Source organism: Lepidochelys kempii, chromosome 9, assembly GCF_965140285.1.
Source record: "Lepidochelys kempii isolate rLepKem1 chromosome 9, rLepKem1.hap1, whole genome shotgun sequence".
NCBI classification, from domain to species: domain Eukaryota; kingdom Metazoa; phylum Chordata; order Testudines; family Cheloniidae; genus Lepidochelys; species Lepidochelys kempii.
Window position 1 is genome coordinate 33,735,942 of NC_136388.1, and position 18,896 is coordinate 33,754,837.

Below are 18,896 nucleotides of genomic sequence, written 5' to 3' on the forward strand. Positions count from 1 at the left end.
AAACCGAAGCCCTGCTATGTGAGGCTAAAGCCCGGGGCCCTGAGCCTGCCACCTGTCGCTGAAGCCGAAGCCTGAGCAACTTAGCTTTGTGGGGCCCCCTGTGATGTGAGGCCCTGGGCAATTGCCCTGCTTGCTGCTCCCTAATGCTGGCCCTGGCTTTTCTATGCAAAAAAACAGTTGTGGGTCGTGGCGTGTTTATAGCATGTCGGGGGAGCCTCAGAAAGAAAAAGGTTGAGAACCTCAGGGCTAGATAATACTTAGTCCTGCCTCAATGCAGGGGACTAGACTTAGATGCCTGTTCGAGGTCCCTTCCATTCTTACGTTTCTATGATTCTGTGAAATTTAAGAATACTGTTGATGTGGAGTTAGTGGTACAATGAGAGGAAATTAAAGCTTGACAGCGAACAGAAGGTGTTAAGTTGTGATTGGGATGAGTTGACTTGCTCTACCAGCCAATAAAATGCACACTAGGTCCATGAATTTTAATTGACTAGCAGAGTTATTGACTAGAAAACTTTGACAATAGACTAGGAACAGTCCAGGTGTGGTGGTGTTCACCTTTTCTGGATTTGTTTTCCATACCCAGGCAAGATGGGTTTTCTCTAATACGTCTAACAAAGTTGATTGTTACTTCTATACACTTGCACAATAGTCCAATCAAGGTCCATTTATCACCTTGATACTATGAACATGGGGAATACACCTATTGTGTACGTGTGGTACCCAGAGTATCTGGTGATTACAGAACACACTGTTCTTAACAATATAAAAGAGGCTGTGAATATATTTGAAAAATACTTTATTGTTAATTTAAACTATTACTGTAACTTAGTTTTCATTAAATTTTTTGCTAATGTAATTATCGTTTTACCTTGCATCCTTCCATATTGTTCTTAATTTTAAAAGCTACCTTCTTTTTGCTTGCCTATCTCTTTTATGCTTTTGCCCATTTGGTCTCTCTTGCCCTTTTGTGTGTTTAGACTTGGCTGGGATGAATGTCAATTAAAGTCTTACTACTATTTCCTAATTATTTCTCATTTCCCTATAATAGGCATCTCTTTTATATAAAATTCTAATGAAAATTCCATAGAGCATTTTGTATTTCCTCATAAAAAGGCTTTGTACAAGAAAAATCAAAAATATTTATCTTACTACTTTTATTGCTTATCCACATATTTCAAATCTAAAGATTTTGTAATTTCTGGTCCTCAGTGTTCACTAACTTCATTTATCACATTTGACACATTTCCTAGGATTAGTTCTAACATAATCTCCAGCCAAGTTGGTTGTTCACAAAATCTTGCACTACCTCTGAAAACATTTACCTTTCTTAGTTTTTGCATGACTGTTATCCACTCAGTAGCCAAGTAATTAAAATGCTCTCATGATCAGAATTCTAGCTTTCTTTCAGAGCTCTCGTCTCTGAAAATATTTCCTGATCTACCTTCTCTTGCTGTGGTATATAGAAATGTCTAAGGAATATCACGTCTCTGACTATTTCTGTTGTCTTTGACTTCTAGCCAAATGGCTATGTCAGCAAAAATATTTTTATCATATCTTTTGAGCAATAGAATTTTTAACTGATGTTGCCATCCCTTCTTGCTTCCTGTTTTATTTATTTGCCTTTGGTAAATTCTGCATTCTGATATCATAAATCCCCAGTCATTTCCCCATTTTAATCATGTGTTATTAGGGCTTCCTTTTTGCAATTTAGCTGATGAAAATTTCAGATGATATTTATCTGCAAAATAAATGTAAAGGTGAAAAACCCATTTTTCACCATTTTTATGCCGTTCTTGATCCGTGCACCTCTATTAACCTTTTCATTATTTTTTTATTTTATTGGTAAGTATTGACTTAAATATACAATCAGAAGCACTGAAAAGTCACACCTTCAATTTAGCAGTGTAATTATACTTGGTTCTAGTATTTGCATATATTTAACTCAAACATAAGACTTGATGGAAGATATTGTGCAAAAGGCCAAATCTATCAAAAGTAGCTTCTAGTTTTGTAGGCGTCGATTTTTGTGTGGCCATATTTGAACACTTAGGACCCGATTCTCAGAGGTTCTGATCACCTACAACTCCTATTTAAGTCAGTGTTGCTGGCAGTATAGCTATAATATACTGCATACGTGTATACGTATATGTGCATTTATAAGCTAAATTCTGCTTTCAGCTAATGCAGCGTCAACACTGCAGGGAGCAGATATCATCTAGTTGTAAGGGACTGCTCTGGCTTCCCATTCACTTAGCACATTTCAAGGAGCTGACTTTGATCTATAAAACATCAGGTACTATATTTTATGTGCTTACTGCTTGAGAAACTACCTCTCCCAATGACTCATCAGGATATTTGAGATCAGCTGCTGGGCTCAAGCTTGTTAGTCCCTAGATTTTAAATGTTATTGGACTGATGGCCAGGTGTTCTCTGCAGAGGGCCCTCAGCTCTGGAATTCATTTCTTCCTTTGTTCTCACAGACCAAGCCTTTTGGCATACATATTTGTCTCTGATCCTTATGTGAATATGGGGGGAAGAACAAGCTCGCAGAGAAGTCACAATCCCTGTGCTTGAGGAGCAGCTGTCTGGGCATAAAGCGATGATTCATCATTCTAAGTTCATCTGTGTATCCACGATCGCTAGAAAGCATGTTTCTTGGAGCTTCCATTGGGGTGGGTAGCTCCACACTACCCCTAAAGCAGACCAGCCATGGAAAACACAAAGCTCTTAAGTACTTAACATGCTTAGCATACGCAAATCCATTCCTCGTTTAGCAGAATTCTTAAGCACATGCAGTATAACCAGTTCAAACCATTCAAAACTCATGAGACTGGCTTAAAAACCAGGAGATTTAAAAAATAAATAAAAGGAGTACTTGTGGCACCTTAGAGACTAACAAATTTCTTTGTATGAGCATCAGCTTTCGTGAACTACAGCTCACTTCATTGGATGCATGATGAAGTGAGCTGTAGCTCACGAAAGCTTATGCTCACACAAAGAAATTTGTTAGTCTCTAAGGTGCCACAAGGACTCCTTTTCTTTTTGCGGATACAGACTAACACGGCTGCTACTGTGAAAAAAATATAGTTTTTCACCTGCCTTCTCAGATTTTTTTACTGGTAGTCCAAGTGTATTTAATATACTGAAGTTTGAACAGTTACTTTACATTGTTTATTTGTATTCTGATTCCTTTTTTAGTTAACTTGAAAGTTTATGTCTGTGTAAGTTTAAAAAACACTTTTACCCTGCTCTGGCAGGGAACATGTAATGAATTTTGATTCATCTCTCTAGCAGATATGTATATGGGCCTTCCTTTTTATTCTTTCAGTTAAGCTTGCTGTGCTCTGTGTTGATGGGAAGGTGGGTCTCATGGGAGCTGGTGGCAGGGCAATCTTGGGCTCTGAGCACTGGAAATTGCTTCCAGCAGAAACCTGTCCAAACCCAAGCATGATGGATCATGTGTTTTTCCTAAGAATGAAATGAATTCTCTAAAGTTACAGAGCAGCTCAGTGGCAGGACAAAGAACAGATTCCTAGTTTCCCAACTCCCAGTCCTGTGTCCTATCCAGAGGCCACACTGCCATAGGTTAACGGGTGTCTTACGCAGTAGAATTAAGGTGTCTTAGTAGCAGTACTGTGGGTCTGATTCTCCTCATTTACTCGTTTTACATGTTTTCTCGAAATCTATGGACCTTGTTCTGATCTCCGTTACCATGGTGTAAGTCATGTAATTCTTCTTAAATCAGTGACAATATTCAGTGTTGACGCTGCAATAGCTGAAAGCAGAATTTAGCTTATAAATGCACATATACGTATACACGTATGCAGTATATTATAGCTATACTGCCAGCAACACTGACTTAAATAGGAGTTGTAGGTGATCAGAACCTCTGAGAATCAGGTCCTAAGTGTTAAAATATGGCCGCACAAAAATCGACTCCTACAAAACTAGAAGCTACTTTTGATAGATTTGGCCTTTGCACAATATCTTACATCAAGTCCATGTCAGAGCATGGACCACAATTAAGCAATTCCTGACTTCTAGCCCAGTCCACTAGACCTTACTGCCTCTTACCATTAAGAAATCCACTGATAAAGAACAAATAGTATGATTTGAATATACCATTGTATGCTTGTTTCTCTATTGTTGCACTTGAAAATATAATTTCATCCATTGCTTGTTTTGTAGAGTTGTTGTGCTTTTAAAATCTATAGAAAAATCTTTCTCAGATGCTGTCTATTATTGCAGTGATAAAACTAAAGTAAAATAAAATGGCTATTTAATGCACTTTTGTGTCTGAATAATGATTAATTCTGGAAGGAAGAAAAGAAAAACTTTGTAAAAATGCCTGGAAGTAACACATCTTGTCAGGATTAATGGAAATGTATTACTAATAAAATACAACCACCTGAAGTGTAAAATGATATTGTTCTGAACAATAATACTTCCAAGATCAATAATAAATAGCAAGAGATGCCACAATACAGGTATTGAATTCAGTATTTTTGGTCTAGCAAGTAGTATCCCTCGCAGAGTGTTTGCTACTGTTACTGCTCCACCATCTCTATGTTACCAACTCTCTTCATTTTATTACAATTCTTACAATATTATATGCTTTACTTAGAGCCTGAGTGCCTAAAGGCAAAAAAACCCCAACCCCAAATTAATTCTTTTTAGAAATCTTTCGATTTTTCAATGTTTAAGGATGACACTACTGCATGCTTCCTTTCACAACTCAGAATGTAAATAAGGGTATGTCTTCACTACCCACCGGATCGGCAGGCGGCAATCAATCCAGCGGGGATCGATTTATCGTGTCTAGTCTAGATGTGATAAATCGACCTCGAGTGCTCTCCTGTCGACTCCTGTACTGCAGCGCCATGAGAGGCGCAGGCGGAGTCGACAGGAGAGCGGCAGCAGTCAACTCACCGCAGTGAAGACACTACGGTAAGTCGATCTAAGTACGTCAACTTCAGCTACGTTATTCATGTAGCTGAAGTTGCGTAATTTAGATCGATCCCACCCCTAGTGTAGACCAGGGCTAAGTTACATTTATTTTGCATGTATCCTGAATGCAAGTTACCCTATTATAACACATACATCACCATTTATGACTTGGGGGTGAATTTGGCTCCAAGATATTAATGGGAATTATACCTGCTTACACGATGTCTGATTTTTCTCACTTTCTCTAAATTAAACCAACCAGTATACCTTTATAATTGTTTGAGATAAATGATACTTGATGTAAGATTTTGCAAATATCTTTGAAATCCTGCCACATCAAAGCAGTTACACTCCTTATGCACTGAGTTTCAATAATGTCACAAACATGTCAGCTGCCAGAATTAATATTTTTGTGCATGCATATGTGTTTCTGTAACTCTTCCACAAAGTCAATTAGAAATACTAAATTGTGTAACTGTCAATTACTGCAAGTTTTTTTTTAAATAGCTTATGTGTAAAGAAGTTTTATTTATGAAAATCATCTCTTTCCACCTAGGATTTTTAGGATCTTCTTGTGAAGAGAAAGTAGACCCCTGTGCTTCATCTCTCTGCCAGAACAATGGGACCTGTTACGCAGACAGACTTGCCTACTCCTGCAGTTGTAGTCCTGGATTCACGGGACCTACCTGTTCTCAGCTGATTGACTTCTGTGCTCTGAATCCTTGTGCACATGGCATTTGTCGCAGTGTTGGAACCAGTTATAAATGCCTCTGTATTCCTGGTTTGTACCAACCAGTTCCATATTTTATAAATCTTTTAATACTTCTTACACAGCCTCGGATACATAGTTTAAAATTACTTCCTTTTTTCTTTTCAGTATGTAATACACATTGAGCAGATGTTCTATCTGTTTAGAATAATGATAGGAATCTACACATTCCATTTGGATAATCAGAAATTGCAGGGTAAGCACTCAAAATACACACTGAGTTCCATATGGGTTGGTTTATATTTACAGCTGTATTATAGAACTGAAGCTTGCAGCATGAGGATTTTTAAGGTGAGATATCAAATGTCAATGAAATGAAAAATGAAGTAAAGGTATGGGAAGCCTTGAAATTGGCTATTGGGAAAAGGCTGGAAACACGAAGAAATAAATGTAAACCACTCACAATGTTTAATTATGTCTAAGAGCCCAATCCTAGAGCCTTTATTCACACTCATTGATTTCAGTGGGACTTCTCTGTGAGCAAAGATTGCTGGATCAGGTGGAAAAACTGCATGTGATTATATAGGCAAGAAATAAGTAGTTTCTGGATTGCATAAAAAATGAGATTTTTTCCCCCCTTTCTGTAATTGTTTCTCCTCATAATGATAGTCAGTAATCTAGAAGTTGTGGGTAAGCTACCCCGAGCAGCCTGTGCGGGTTGTTGCCCCCCTCTGCAATTTCTGTATACACAGATTTTATCATAAGAAGAAATTGCTGACAGCATATTCCAACAGTGATAACTACGTAAACAGAACTGTTCAGGCTAATATAGAGAAGATTCGTCCAGACAAAAATACAGAAAAGGAAAAAATATCCCCTCTTCCTCATTGCTATCAACTAACCTTGCAGAATAGCAAGCAGCAATCCAGGTTTCATGTTTGAAGATGCACAGGGAATGAAGAATTAAGGCAATATCAAGGGAGACAACATTTTTGTAGCATTTTAAAGTGAATCTATCCTGAGAAAGTACAGTTTGCAAAACTGTACACTTGAAAACTGCGTCTGCAGAAGAAAAAACTTCCACCTCATAACAGGCAAAGTGGTGTTCTGTTGACCACTTAGGATCATAGGTTGAAATGTGCAGAACTACTTTCTTTTGATTCCTTGCAGAGGAATCTTGTTAACAAACATATACACTTGTTTAATGGTTGGTTTATTTATCTAAAGATGAACATATTTCAGGGCAGATGTACTCAGCTTTGCTGGGCTAGAAATCAGTGATGTAATTGAAAAGAGCCAGCGTGACATCTTGGTAGTGCAGTATGACGTTTGCATTGTAGCATCGCCTCGCCATACCAACATCATTATATGTTGATGTAATGCTATGATGCACAAATGGCAGCTTATTTATTATTATTTATTATTACAAATTATTATATCTGCAGCTCCAGTCAGCACAATATCTGTTCTCTCATCATCTCTCTTGACTTCTAGGAAAACGGGGAGTTTCTCCTCTTTCACCTTTTTTTTTCTCCTCCCTCCCTGGTTTCTTGGCCAGATATGGAGGGATCTCATAAGCTGATCCCGAATGGTCAGGGCAAAGCATGATGATGAGCTTGTGATGTGGGAGCTAGAACTGAGACTTGCAAATAAATCTTCAACTATTTAGCCCTCCTTGTGGTACTGTGTCATATTGCCTGAAATATGCTAGTGCTCCTGGGAGCAAAGCAAAAGAAAGTGAGCTCAGATTCCATGGGACCACATTCAGCTATTGATCCCCAGTTTGAGTGGTAACATTTTTGATGTTTTCATGTCCTTCCTCTGGTCTGTGTAAATCATGAAAAGAGCTTTTCAGCTTCTCTATTCTGAAGTCTGTTGTTATACCACCTTATTGCTCTGCCAATGGAGAGATTTGGAATGATGCAGTTTAGGACAAAAGAAAGGTAAAGGCAATATTTTGGTTTAATTGGCTGACTGATTATTGGTGTTGTGAGGAAGAAAGATCATGTTTTGCCTGCTGCTTCCAGTTTCAGATAATTTTATGGTGTGGTGAAATTTGGATAAATGGCCATTTTCCCTGACAAGAGTGAATTGTTGTCTGAGATCCCCAGTCTGCAGTACTGGCATCTTGTAAGACTGGTAAAAATTGTTGATTGAGGAACCAAGAAACTTCCCAATTTATGAATTCTTTTTGGACAATCACCATTGTATGGATGATACAATTAACTGCCAGTCTCTTGGGGCACTACGAAGAATTTTGAGCAGTTTCTGATGAATAGTGCGACTGAACAATTGCTTCCAGATACAGTACTGCAGCACTTTTATATGAATTAGAATATGTTGAAATAATCGTCACAGATTAGCAGCAAAAATATGGATTTGAACCATCACACAAAGTCTTTGGATATCGCAACAGATGACATAGTTTTTTCACAAATCAATAGAAGCCAGTTTAAATCCTGTGCTGGGAATTTTGCAATGTTATAGTGAAATTACACAATTCCATTCAGAGGGAGAAAAATGGGGATATCAAATGGAAGATGAGGCTATGCCACATTAGTGTTACGCCCGGGTTCACTTGCTGTCTGGTAGACTTAAGTGTCCTGTGGACACTGTCCAGGGGACACCAGTTGTCTTTGGGACTGGTGAATGGCATTATTTGAGAAAATAGCTTTGCTATTTCCTAGCATCTGATATGAATGGAGGTGAAGATAAGTCTCTCAATTTCAATTTTCCAGTCATAAAGCAATTACATCCTTCAAAGTTTATTGTTAGTTTGCATAATAGAGGAATCCCATGAGAATAAGTTAAACTGGGTATCTAGCTGAAGAGCAACAAGCCTAATAAAAGGTGAAAACTAAAACTCGTACTAGGTTACTAATTATTTCCACATCTGACACAAATATCTTTTTTTGATTTCAGATCGGAGAACCTGCCAGGTTTTATTTTTTCGAACTTCATTTGATAGAACTAGGAAATTGATGAGATTTTAATATTAACCCCTTCATTCCTGATTTTTTTCCCCATAAGGAATGAATGGGAGTGGGAATCAACTGTGTGGATATGGAGGAGACACCAGAAAATCCAGTGAGGGAGGGAGCAAGAGTAGCAGGAGGAACTGGATAGGTTGGCAGCAGTACCCCATAAATTGACTGTCTGGCCAGTACTCTGTTAGCAGCTTAGTTCACCAGGCTAACACAAAAACGCAGTTTTTCCAGCCAATGCATGCTACCAGCAGATGGGACAGAGTGAAGAAGCATTCTTGCAGGTGAAGCAGAGGGTAGTGGGGGGAAAAGGAGAGCTGCAGAACTGGCCAAAAAGGAGAGTGGTTCGTTGTGATCAAAGGGTGTCAATGCTTCAATAAACCTTTTGATCTTTCAGTAGTTCCTGATGCATGTCAGAACTAAAGATGTAGGTATTAAAATGTCAGTAGTATGTATGCTCTGGGAGGTTATCTTTCAGCTACTGATAGGAAACAAATATACTTTAGGGTTACAAACTGCAATGCTAAGTGCCACATTCTACCTGTGCATGATCCATGGGCAAACATGTCAGATCAACCCAAACCCCTGCACTCTAGGGGGTTTGAATTCTCTGTGGAGAAATAAATGAAAAAATCACTACTTTTGAGACTAGCTGTGTAAATCTATTTGTGGGCTTTTTGTTTCTCATTCCGCAGTTCTTTTATGTTGTGGAAACCTATTTTTATTTAAACAGTACTCACATGGGCAAAGTTTTGCCAGACTGGACCCATGGAAGTAGTAGTCCAGACCCAGAAATTAAGTACAGGTCTTTCAGATGGAAGTCAGTAGCTCAGATGTTTTTTGTAGCTCCATGTGTGATATTTTATGCAAAGTGTTTAAGGAGCTGGTTTGCATACGGCCATAAACTTCAGGTTTAAAAACTTAAGTGGATGTGGTGTTGATGAAAGGGATAAGATTGACAGCCCTAGCGAATTTAATCCCCTGCTTATCTACAGGGCAGCAGCAGGGCAGACTTCCAAGAGGCCATGCCTTGCCAGCATACTTCAGTCTTGATCTGAGGAGACTTACTATAGGGATAGAAGGGCTAGTTCAGCTTCCCAGGCCCCCACAATCCTGGGCCTCTCTGAGTTTGCCATTCTGTGCAAAGCATGATCGTGAGCTTCTTATATGGGAGCTGGAACTGAGACTTTCCAAACTCCTCTCATATAAGGGCCACCAAACATCCATTAGATGGAAACACCTGGTAATCCCCTACAGAGTTGGCTATATGCAGACAGGTGACATACAGGCGAAAGGCTCAGTAGCTCACTAGCATTGCCCTGAGGAACGCTGTCCTCCAGTAAGCAGTGGTTAGTGTAGAATGAAACAGGAGTGATCTCTTACACTGTCCCAGTCAAGTGCTATGTATTTAAGCCAGGTAGAGGAGAACAAACCTATGGTCTCCAGGCTCACAGCCCATTATTTCATATAGGAGTATTCCTCTTATAGATACAGTTGGATACATATAATGTGTCTCAGATACTGTGACTTTTCAAGGATTACCCAGACTAGTAAAGAGTTCTGTAACCCCTGCTTTGTAACTTGGTGTGCCTTATTGCTATACTGCTATGGCTCAGAGCTCTGATACCAGTAGCCAGCCTGCAGGCATAGAGGTCTCAACTCTGGCATCCACTACCCTAGTTACTGTTGCAGAGCATCCTCAGAAACACCTTTCAGTCCTGAGTCCCCCCATCTCCTTCTCCCTGAGTTCTTAACTACCAGACGCTTGGACTTTTCCCCTCTGGTCTGTCACTCCCAAAAGGAGTGAAACCTGCTGCCAGTTATCAGTTCACTTTGGCGCACACACACCACACAGTTTGCACAGCAGAGACCTGCTTGGGGTAAAAATAAACAAAAAGATTGTTTAATAGAAAAATCAGAGATTCAAAGGTGAAATAGTAAGGGAGAGCAAACACAGAGCAGTGACACAGAAAATAAACATAAAGATGCCATCTCAGGCTTTGCACTTCTATGATAGCTAAATTCCCTTTTCCATCACAAGTGACCTATTGCCTCTGAACAGTTTCCTAGCATGCCATCTGTCCTAGAGGGGATCCAGTGTTTCACAGACAGCACCCCACTTAGATACTGGCTCTCAATTTATTGAAATTCTTACCCTCAAACCCCCTTCCCTTTTAACAGGGTTTTCATTTTCCCCCTTTCTCTTGGACGATGATAATTCATGGTTACACGGAGTGGGGCAAACTCTCTCCTTTCTTAGTTTTCCAAGACTCGGGTTTTCTTTTCAGCTTCAGTGTTTTTTCATTAACTTGAATGGTCCATCGTTGTCTTTTCCTGGGTTGTGCAAGGTTAGGGACTGGGAATTGGTTTCCTGTTAACAGCTTACCTGGGAGGTGCCCCTCCCTGCTTGATTGCTTCCCCCCTACTGGTGTGAGGTAGGGTTGTCAACAGTCCCTTATTTTTTCATCTCTGCACAAGAAGATTGGGAGTTGCTGAGTGAATGTAGGTGAGTACTGCTTATTATTATTAATACTAATAATGATAATTAGGAGGGGTGGGCCAGGGTGCTAAGAAAACAGTCCTTTATTTTTAAAATACAGTGTTGGCAACCCTACTATGAGATGATGCTGTAGTTGCAGCATAGTTACAATTACAATATTCTACTCCTATATGCATGCATACATTCATAGTCATAACCTGTATACCTATCTCCTTATGTTATGTAGCTTATCTGAAACTTAATCTCATTTTCAGAACTTCCGAGTCCATAAGTTCTACTTCATTTTCTTACATTTGATCTCAGGAACAATTCTGGTTTTGAGGTACTTAGGAGGAGTTATCACATCTTAATTACAGAGACAAAAGAACCACAGAGTTTTGCTCTCATCTGCAACCTCGATGCTGTCCTTCCTTTATGCCCTCTCTTTTCACCATTAGACATATGCTGTTAGCTGGGTTTTCATCTCTGTTACTTCTGCCTCAGAAATTACACATGAGAGGAATTTTAAACTGCTTCATTTAGCCTAAAGACTGTGAAATGTCTTTGCCTTGTAGGAAGCTTGGTTTCCATCTTTTCTGGCCAGTGTGCAGCATGGAAGAGTGAAAAATGATAGCTATGACACTTACGTAGCTGCACAATCTGAAGAGCACTCTCAAACCAGCGTTTAATATTGATGGCGTTTTTAATGCTGGCTGTCATTATTGCAAGACTGGGACAGATAAGAATAGCTTGCATTATCTAATGCAGAGTTTTTCAAACTATGGGGTGCTCCTCTTAGGGCATGGAGGTATGTTCGGGGGTGGGGTGGAGGCAGCGATTGACAATGCCAGGCAGCTCAGGCTTCATCCCAGTGCAATGGGGCTCAAGGAGGGAGCACCCCCTCCACCCCCTGATTCACCTCTTTTTGTTTGGATTGGGGGAGCACAACCAATAATTGTAACTCAAAGGGGGGGCTCAGCTCAAAAAGTTTGAAAACCACTGTTCTAATGGCTTGTTATAGTAGAATTTTTATTATAAGAGAGAATTTTTTTAAATACATTAGATTAAGACCTAACATTGTAAATTAATTTTTAAAACCAGCTTGATGCTTTGTAGAATATTTTTCTTATCTCGGAGGTAAAATATCGATACATACTTATCCCCAATTTCTAAGTTATATATAAATAGAACTTCAGTATATGTACCCTATAGGAGCTCCATAGACTTGCCTGCATGGATCCAATTGCAAGATTGGTGACTATATTTCAGGAAGCACTAATGTTATTTTTAGTTACATCAGGCTTAACAGACAAACACTAAACTGCATTCATGCCCATTGAAACTGTGATAAATCAGAAAGTTGAGCATCAGAACCAGTCTCCAAATGACTTACACAAAGCCTTTCTAATCTGAGTTATCAGAAAATCTTTCCTGCCATTATTGACAAAGAAAATGTATTGTTTTTGACTTTTGTACACCCTTAGCTTTGCTGGGAACAGGACTGAAGTGGACAAAACTAAGGCTGCAAGTTCAACCCTGACCAAAAACAATTTTTATCATCCAGCTTGAATAGCCCTTGAAGTGCCTTTGACTATAAGAATTTTCCTATTAAATGAAATATTTCCGTCTCTCTCCCCCCCAAAAAACCATACACACACACATTACCTGAGTTATATGCTCTCTATCAAAAGGGGATGAAATTGCAATAATCACAGTACAAGAGAAAAAAGCTAATTTATTAGTAGGCTTAGAAACTCCATTACCCGTTCAGCTCCACGTTCTACAGTTGGAATCAAAGGGTCAAATCCAGGCATCCATGTGAAGCCTCACTGGCTCCATGGGGCTCTACTTGCATGGATACATCTGCAGGATCAGGGTCTAAAAATCATTGCAACATAAAGGGGAGAATTAAAATCTTTCAGAGAGTTTACCAGTGAAGTATGAGTAGCCATTAATGTGTCTCATAGAGATACTGAAAAAATACAGTCCAGCTGAACTTTCTCAAGGTGTTAAGCTTACTACATGTTAAAGAATTATCCTTATTAAAACTCTTATGAACGTTTTGGTGCTCTGCTCATCTGTGGCCTGATTCAGTCTACTGAAATCAAATGGAGCCTTTCTGTTGACTTCATAGAACATAGAACAAAAAAAATCTATTTTTTTTCCAATTTGTAATGACCTTTTCCAATCTTTTAAATCCTACTTTCAAACTGAATTATCTTATTGGGTAGCAGTGTCTATTTTGAATGCAAAAGAATTAAAACTTTTTGATTTATAAACCATGAATGGCTGAAAGTAGCCTTTCCAATGAAACTTTGACATAAGTTGGCTCGATAGTTGTAGAAATCTTATCTGCTACTTGAACAGCTTTTAGAGCAGCAACAGCAAGATGGGATTGCAGTGAGGGTTGTAGTACCATGGATGATGTCCTGATATAGTCTGTCACTCTTCTATATGCAATGGGAATTTCTACCAATAATTTATTTAAGGAACCTCCATTCTTGTTCTTGTCTCTGCTTTGGAGACATTATATGAATTATAAGGATTTGGCGTTTGAAATCCAGTTGGAAAATAAGGTATATAGATATTAGGGGAAACTAAGTATCAACTCCAAGATGGGTTGCCAAAGTGCTAGTGTGAAATCCTGGCCCTATTAAAGTCAATGGGAGTTTTGGTTGTGAGCTTAGTAGCGCCAGGATTTCACCCCTGGATAATACATAAAAATAATGTGCCCAGGTAGCACACACACTATAATCCCACATGTACAGACATGGATATAAGATGCTCACACACATTCAGATATACATCTCCGTCACCAAAATATATAAATTATATCATCATTAGAACATTTTTTTAAAAAGAGTAAGAGAAAAGTGAACCAGGGGGCAGCAACTTCATTGATAATAGCCAGGGGTGTTTCTCTTCTACTCTTTGCCTTTCCTTCCTGCAGGTTTGTAGCTGGGGGTAGGCTGGTCTCAGTGCTTCAGAATGGGCAGCTGCAACATTTCCTGTAGTTGCAGCAGTTCTTTTCTGTTCTTCTCTCTCCCCTCTCTCTGGGGGCAGACCAGTCTCAAGACCTTGGCAGTGATGGCTGCAGGGTAATTCCAGCTGCCAGCTATCTCACAGCCCTTTTCGCAGCCTGTTTTGCACAATCTGGCCAGTGTTGGTGAGCCTGCCTTTCTCAACTGGAGAAGCTTCCCTGTATCTCTCTGTCTTATTGAATCACTGTTTAATTTCTGAGCTTATCAGACCACGCCACACATCGTGTCTTCCTCAGCTATACCTCTTATTTCCTCTGCAGCTCCTATTGTACATGTAATTCTGGGACGTCTTTTAGGATAAAGTTTATATGAAAGGGCACTATGCCAAGCAAAGCAGAGTTTTATTGTACTGTACCCCATTAGGCCAGCACACAGAGGTGTGGCTGTTGTGCTGAAGTCTCGAAGTGCTTGGGGTCATTAAGTCAGGGGAGGGAGGGAGGAAAGGTGTGGTTCCTGAGGAACTGGAGCCTAAGAGAAGCTTCAAGAGTTTTTCCCCTTGTCCCTCATCAGCTACTTCTCCCCCTGCCTTTCATTGGCCCGTGAGTGCAGAAATTGAGAAGAGGGTGGTGAGAGCTGCTATGTTTGTACCCTCCCCAGTCTGACTCCCATAGCCCTTCTGAGAATGGTTGTCTACAGAGGCAGCTCACCTAGGAAAGGAGCTGCCTGCAGGCCATGCTGCAAAATACATGGGGCAGAGATGCCCCAGCTCCTGCAAGCCAGTTGGACAGGACTCCTCTCTGTTTATGAATTATGTAAGGGTCAATGATCCCAGCCTCTTCTAGGCACTTTGCCTGGACTCCTCACCATTTATGGATCAGGTTAGAGTGGGTGGGGTATGAGCCCCCAGGGAAGTCTGTGTGAGAGAGCCTAGGAGGTTTGAGAAGGGGAGATGGTATGTGTGAGAGAGACCTTGATGTGCATATGAGACTCAGCGAATGCAAATGTGTGGGAAGGGCTGTGAGTGACTTTGGAAGGAAGAGGGTGTTTGAGAAGGAGAAAGGAGGATTTGGGCATCCTGGGGAAAGAAAGAGGTAGGTATCTGTCTTTGTGAGGGAGGATGGCAGAGGAAAGGGGACAGCCAGTAGGGAAAAAGAGGTGTAAGGATTTGGGTAAAGCTGGTTAGAAAATAATGAATTTCAAATTTTTTAAAAATGAAAATCAGGGACAGATTTTTCCAGAATATTTTTCCCATTTTTCATCCATCTCCTGGATGGGTGAGGGGAAAGGAGTGTGGAAAAGAGGACACATCTAAGCAGGAGTAGGGGGCACATACACATCATTATGCCCTGCCTGCCCACATAAGATGTGGCTGTTGAATGCATGTTCAAGTTCTGCCTTCACCTGGGAAAAATAGAGTTATAAGTTCAGTTGCCCGTTTTGCCTATAAAACATAAACTGTATCACTGACGGTGTTCATCAGCAGAGACGGCACTGAAGAACATTGCACTGATGACCAGCAGTTAGAGTTGCTGGATAATGCAGATATTATTCATTGTTTTTGTCTGTCACACATAGAATAAGCTGTGCACTGTACAAGCGCAAAGATGAAATCAGTTTTTTTAATTGATTCTGACACAAAATCAGCAGAATTTTAATAGGCCAGAGACAGATGAAGTTATCAACAGACGATTCCTCTCGGGTCAGTGTATTCATTTCATCTCTTTGACTGCAAAGTGATGTATATAGATTTCAGAGGATACATGTAGAAACAGTATAAGCATCCTTAATGCATTCAGAGCATATTAAAGAACAATAACACAAAACAGGACGATTTGCTAAGAATTGTATGATGCATCCTAGTTTCATGGGAGGAAAATGAAAATATCACCTTTCCCTGCAGTAGCAATGGCCTGATCCCATTGCAGAGTTTTACTCTTCTCTGCAATGCAACTAGAATCAGGCTCTTGGTAACAGGAAAACACTGTATGCCTTCCCTCTGAGCATTCATATAGAGTGCATAGGCACAATCCACCCTCTAGTGGGCAAAAAAAGGCATCTTTTCCATATTGTATGTGGTATTTGATGACATAAACTCATAGACTTTAAAGTCAGAAGGGTCCATCATGATCATCTTGTCTGTTCTCTTGAACCTCACTCACCTGATCATGTAATAAGCCCATAACATCTGGCTGAGTTACATAAGTCTTGATTTAAGTACTTCAAGTTGCAGACAATCCACCATTTACTGTAGTTCAGAACAGCAAGTGACCTGTCATATTTTAATGAAAAGGAGGTGAATACTGATTTTCAGAAGTCAATTGTTTAATCATGCAATTCAGAATATTTCCTCCAAGAAAAACGTAATTACAAACACTTGAAAATATGTATGCTTAAAATGTCTAAGTACATGTATGTTTAGCATAAGTATGTCCCGTGTACCATTTTTAAAATCTGCTAGATACCAGCCATTTCTGTGATATAAGTATTGGCTAAAGATGTTACTATCTAAACAATACAATGTATCACAAGTAAGCTGACATGGTTGAGAATAATATACACAGAGGAAATCGTTAATTCTTCAGTCTTAAAGGGCTGAAATGTACGGAAAACAGGAGTCTCAAAAAATTCGTAATAAGGTAACAGTCTGATTGCCTAAATGATTTACTTGGGAGATTACTGCATGCACAGGATAGCACCTGAAAGCACTGCACTCAGTCTCAGGCAACCACAAGATGTAACGGTGGGAAAGGAAGCTTGCTCTGTAGTATCTCAATATACTTCATTTTTTTTTAAATTATCCTTGAGTTGGCAAAATCTTGGACCAGAAGATTGGTTGCTCTAAATTGAGACCAATTAATTGAGATCAGAATCTTGTGCCTTTTGCACTTTCTTCTTTGTGGGGGAAAAAAGAAACAACACTCCTGCAATGCAGTACTGTTTTCACAACAGACTGAAGATGTCTCTGATAAAATGTAAAATACAGTGGAGAGCCCACACGTTGTGAACTGTTACATACGCACTGATATTTGAGACCTCTTTTCCAGTTATTTCTTTAATCATCGTTTTTATAACTATATGTAACGAACAAGTGATTCAAGACTTTATAAAGTATACAATCACTGCTTTAACACCCAGCAGTGGCTGTGAAAGCCAGCCCCTGACCCCGTCCGCCCTCCCCCTGCAGCTGGGGCTGGGAGCAGTGCCGTGTCTCCGGGTCAGGAGGCAAAGGCTGCTAGTAGGTCCCGGACAGGGGTCAGGGCGGGCACGGAGCTAGTAGCAGAGCCCTGGCTGCGGGGCCATCGGCTGGGGCCCTGGGAGTGGGGGGGCCGGGCACCGGTCCTTGGGCATGGGGCCAGTGGGTGGGGAGTGGGGCCAGCGCCCCAAAAGCAGAGCCTGGGTGCTGGCCCCAGGCACAGAGCCAGAGGCCAGGGCGCAGGGCCAGTGGTCAGGACCCGAGCTCCAGGCACAGGGCTGGGGAGTGGAGGCATGGGCGCGGGGCCCCAGGATCGGAGCCCCAGGCATGGGGCCAGAGGCTGTGGAGCAGTGCCAGCGGCTGGGACACAAACCCTGGGCTGGGGAATGGAGGCCTGGGTGCAGGGCCAGCAGCCCCACGTACAACCTGGGGGTGCTGCAACACCCCCTGCACCTCTAGTTCCTGAGCCTGTGATACCCAGTACTGTATTATAATTTACAAAACAGTTTTCATAGTGTCGTATTCCAGTTACACATTAGAGCTCAGTGGAAAAGATGCTGTGATATCTCAGAGGGGCAACACATTGGAAATTAGAGTGGTTGTGGAGAAAAGATGTGTTTATAACATGCAGTATTAAGTACTGTGGCATATGGTTTTTCCATGGAACTCTACATGCCTTTTGTGAAACAATGATTTTAATTTCAAAACATGTATAATTACAGGTTTTATGTAAAAATTGGTCTTCGTCAGAATAAAATTTCAAGAGCATTTGAAATTTGATCAGGTCTGAGTGAATGAGCCAATTTCCACTCAAAACTGGTGAAATTTCACCAGGCTATTTTTGTTTCCAAATCTGAACAAATACTTCAAAATTAAAATGAAATGCCAAAATTTCTAACTGCCAAGGTTTTTGAATTTGTTCTGAAAACACTCTTCACAGCCAGCTGAACACCAAGACAGTAGGAAAGATAGATCAAAGCGCCAAACAAATTTCTAAAATAATTTTGTTTATATTGTTACAGAACAGGAACTTTTTGCACTCGAGTCTTGTACAGTGTTGAGAACATTCAGTGCTTAATAAATACTAATAAAACCTTATGATAGTGGATGTACATAATAAGAATATAGTGTACTGCAGTATTTGAGAACATGGGCTAAAAAGAGTAGCATTATCATAGACTCAAAGTCCATTCTTCACTCTTTATTGAGGGAAAAACCCTAGTCAAAGAATGGAGAGTTGGGTGCTCAGGGCTGTTCGTTAAATTTTGGTGGTGTTGAGAATATCACAACCTTTATGGCTCATGTGTGATCCACTTTACCCGCATGCACAAGAGAGCAGGAGGGCAGAAGTCTCCCTCATCACCTGCACAGGGGGGGATTTTCATCACCCTGGGGGTGGGGGAGGAGGCAAGAGCAGCCTCTGCAAGGTGTCTATTCTCCCTCCCATAAAGGTGAGTGAGCAGGGGCAGGGACAAGGTGGAGCTAAGGCCGAATGCATTGGCCAGTACAGATGAGGAAGTAATCAGCACTAACTATCATGATGGAGCAGATTACTTCCTCCCTGGAGCAAGGTCACAAGATTGTCTTTGCTCTGCTTTCC

The 18,896-nt window shown here is 40.5% G+C and overlaps 1 protein-coding gene and 1 long non-coding RNA gene across 3 annotated transcripts in view; one reads left to right on the forward strand and one right to left on the reverse strand.

Annotated features, from left to right (window-relative positions):
• Positions 1-18,896, forward strand: part of DNER (delta/notch like EGF repeat containing) — a 276,274-nt gene that overhangs the window by 221,672 nt on the left and 35,706 nt on the right. For both annotated transcript variants that reach the window (XM_073359834.2, XM_073359835.2), the window contains exon 8: positions 5,507-5,731. In XM_073359834.2, the coding sequence (XP_073215935.1) occupies positions 5,507-5,731 (225 nt within the window). The remainder of the gene's footprint in view (positions 1-5,506; positions 5,732-18,896) is intronic.
• The window catches only part of LOC140917316 (uncharacterized), a 75,594-nt gene continuing 69,518 nt past the window's right edge, over positions 12,821-18,896 (reverse strand). Inside the window, exons 3-4 of the long non-coding RNA XR_012160787.1 lie at positions 16,263-16,372; positions 12,821-13,000 (exon numbers count right to left, since the gene is read on the reverse strand). This is a non-coding gene — a long non-coding RNA (uncharacterized LOC140917316). The remainder of the gene's footprint in view (positions 13,001-16,262; positions 16,373-18,896) is intronic.